The sequence below is a fragment of the Trichechus manatus genome, unplaced genomic scaffold (assembly GCF_000243295.1).
Source record: "Trichechus manatus latirostris isolate Lorelei unplaced genomic scaffold, TriManLat1.0 scaffold00338, whole genome shotgun sequence".
Classification (NCBI taxonomy): Eukaryota; Metazoa; Chordata; class Mammalia; order Sirenia; family Trichechidae; genus Trichechus; species Trichechus manatus.
This window is the reverse complement of record NW_004444274.1, coordinates 654695-657872: the sequence shown is the minus strand read 5'-3', so window position 1 is coordinate 657872 and position 3178 is coordinate 654695. Positions and strand designations below refer to the sequence as shown.

Sequence of the window (3178 nt, the reverse complement as noted above, 5' to 3'; positions counted from 1 at the left end):
ATGCGGAGCCGGGGGCCGCCGGTGGAGCTCCACGGGGTGAGAGGCGCGGGGAAGGGGGCTGCCTGCGTCCCTCGCCCGCGCCCCCACCGGCGGACCCCAGCAGGAATTCGGGGGCCGCGCGGCCAGGCGTTTTTAGCGCCCTGACATTTGAGGGAGAGAGGTGAACCCCCAATCCCGCCCCGCCCCGCTTGGGCAGCAGGAATCAGAGGGGACGGTCTTGCCCTTTTAAAGAGGCTGTTTCTGGCTCCTGCCGCGGGCTCCCCAGCCATGGCCCCCAGAAGCCTCCCAGAGCCCACAGGGACTGCCCCCCATCCTGGCCAGCGGGGCCCGCCCTCAGCATCCCGCGGGCAGCCTGTGTGAAGGGCCTCCCGCAGCCCCCGGCCCCTCCCCCATGGAGGAGGAGGAGGAGGAGGGGGCGGCCAAGGAGTGGGGCACGACCCCCACGGGGCCCGTCTGGACCGCAGTGTTCGACTACGAGGCGGCGGGCGACGAGGAGTTGACCCTGCGGAGGGGCGACCGCGTCCAGGTGCTTTCCCAGGACTGTGCGGTGTCCGGCGACGAGGGCTGGTGGACCGGGCAGCTGCCCAGCGGCCGAGTGGGTGTCTTCCCCAGCAACTACGTGGCCCCCGGGGCCCCCGCCGCGCCCGCGAGCCTCCAGCTGCCCCAGGAGATCCCTTTCCACGAGCTGCAACTGGAGGAGATCATCGGTGTGGGGGGCTTTGGCAAGGTGTACCGGGCCCTGTGGCGTGGCGAGGAGGTGGCTGTCAAGGCCGCTCGGCTGGACCCTGAGCGGGACACGGCAGTGACAGCAGAGCAGGTGCGCCAGGAGGCCCGGCTCTTCGGAGCCTTGCAGCACCCAAACATTATTGCCCTTCGGGGCGCCTGCCTCAGCCCCCCACACCTCTGCTTGGTCATGGAGTATGCCAGAGGGGGCGCACTGAGCAGGGTGCTGGCAGGACGCCGGGTGCCCCCTCACGTGCTTGTCAACTGGGCTGTGCAGGTCGCCCGGGGCATGAACTACCTACACAATGATGCCCCTGTGCCCATCATCCACCGGGACCTCAAGTCTATCAACAGTAAGTGGTCTGTCTCCTCCCACAGAGCTCCCTTCCCAGAGCCTGTGAGGCTCAGCCTAGGTGGCCGGGAAACTGAGGGAGGGACATCAAAAGACAATGTGGGTCAAGAAGAGGCTGCAGTCTACCTTTAGGGCTGGGTGGGGCGAGTCTTACCCCTATTAAGGGAGGACAAGGAGGCTCAGAGGGAGTGAAGGCCTTACCTGCCTCCCTGGCTATAGACCAAAACCAAAAACCAAACCTGTTGCCATCAAGTCGATTCCGACACATAGCAACCCTGTAGGAGAGAACAGAACTGCCCCGTAGAGTTTCCAAGGAGCGCCTGGTGGATCCGGACTGCCAACCTTTTGGTTCGCAGCATAGCTCTTAACCACTACGCCGCCAGGGTTTTCCTTGGCTGGAGAGTCACCCCAAAACTCGTTGCCATCCAGTCAATTCCAACTCATAGGGACCCTATAGGACAGAATAGAACTGCTCCACAGGGTTTCCAAGGAGCCGCTGGTGGATTTGAAGTGCCGACCTTTTGGTTAGCAGCCATAGCTCACCATGGCTCTCAACCACTGTGCCACCAGGGCCCCATTGAGTCACAGTAGCTCAATAAATATTTATTCAAGAATTACCTGCCACTGTCAGGACAGATGCAGTGTCTGTCCTCATGGTGCTCACCGTCCAGCCCATGCTGCCAGTCCACCAGGCAGAGGCAGACGGAGCTTAGCCTAGACTCAGAGTTTCTCAACCTGGCATTGCTAATCTTTTGGGCCTAATGAGTCTTTGTTGTGGAGACTGTCTTGTGCATTGTAGGATGTTTTGCAGCATCCCGGGCGTCTAGCCACTAGATGCCATTAGCATCTTTCCCTCCCCCAGTTATGACAACCAAAGATGTCCTCAGACGTGCTAAATGTCCACTTCGGGGCAAAATCGACCCCAGTTGAAAGCCACTTCCTGGACTTTGGCACTGGCAAAGGTGAGGGAGGAGGACCGGATGTGGGAGAGGCTTATGTAAAAGCTTCCAGGCTGCCTGCCGATCACACACCGTCAAGAGTTGTTTGGTTGGTTGAATGAATAAATGAACGAATTAATAAATGAAGCCAGATAGAAGGGAAGGTACCCCAGGGCCCACATGTAGATCATTGAGTCAGCAAATATTAATTGAGCACCCCTTAAGAAGGAGCCCAACAGAGACCAAGACAGCCATGGTTTCTGCCCTCACAGTCCTCACAAACTAGAAATTGTATTCATTCACTCCACAGATATTTCCAGAGTGCCTGCTGTGGCCGGACCCTGTCCTGGGCCCTCGGGGTACGGCAGGAGGAAATCCCACCTTCCTGGCTCTGCCTGCCTTCCTCTGCCCCATCACACTCCCCTTCAGTTCTGGGTTTATTTATTCGTTCTTCATTCATGGGCCAGATCGCGTGCTTAGCAAGGGCAGCAACAGTGAATGAAGCCAGCATGCCTCTCTCCCTCACATAGCTCATACCCAAGCCGAGAAATGTGAGGTGCACCCTTGGGCTCCCCTTTGCGCCGAACCCTTGCGTCTCATCTGCCTGAATCCTGCCCATTCTCCCTCTTCAAATGTGTTTGAATCCATCCCACTGTTTTTATGTTTGTTACTATGCCTCACCCCACCCGACCCCAGCCCTCCACCAACTGCAAGCCCGTTGAACAGTGGAGCTGAGTCTTTTTTATCTCCCAAGCCCAGCATTCATACATTCGGCGGGTGGTACCAGGTGCCCAGTGTGCCAAGCCCTGTGCCCGGGCTGGGGAATGGAGCAAAAGAGACGTGGTCCCCGTCTTCTGCAGTGCACACGCTCTGTTGTGAGTTGCCGTCAAGTTGATTCCGACTCATGGCAACCCCACGTGTGCAGAGTAGAACTGCTTCATGGGGTTTTCAAGGCTGGGACCTTTCGGAAGCAGATCGTTAGGCCTGTCTTCCCGGGCCTCTGGGTGGGTTCGAATTGCCAATCGTTGTGTGCCGTCGAGTCAATTCCGACTATAGTGAGCCTATATGACAGAGTAGGAGTGCCCTATAGGGTTTCCTGGGAGGCACTTTACAGGAATAGATTGCCAGGTCTTTTCTCTTGTGGAGGAGCTGGTGGGTTTGAACC

At 58.5% G+C, this 3178-nt stretch overlaps 1 protein-coding gene across 1 annotated transcript in view; it reads left to right on the top strand.

The window, feature by feature from the left end:
- The window catches only part of MAP3K10 (mitogen-activated protein kinase kinase kinase 10), a 20935-nt gene continuing 17757 nt past the window's right edge, over nt 1–3178 (top strand). Inside the window, exons 1-2 of the mRNA XM_012559852.2 lie at nt 1–36; nt 266–1076. Of these exons, the coding sequence (XP_012415306.2) occupies nt 1–36; nt 266–1076 (847 nt within the window). The remainder of the gene's footprint in view (nt 37–265; nt 1077–3178) is intronic.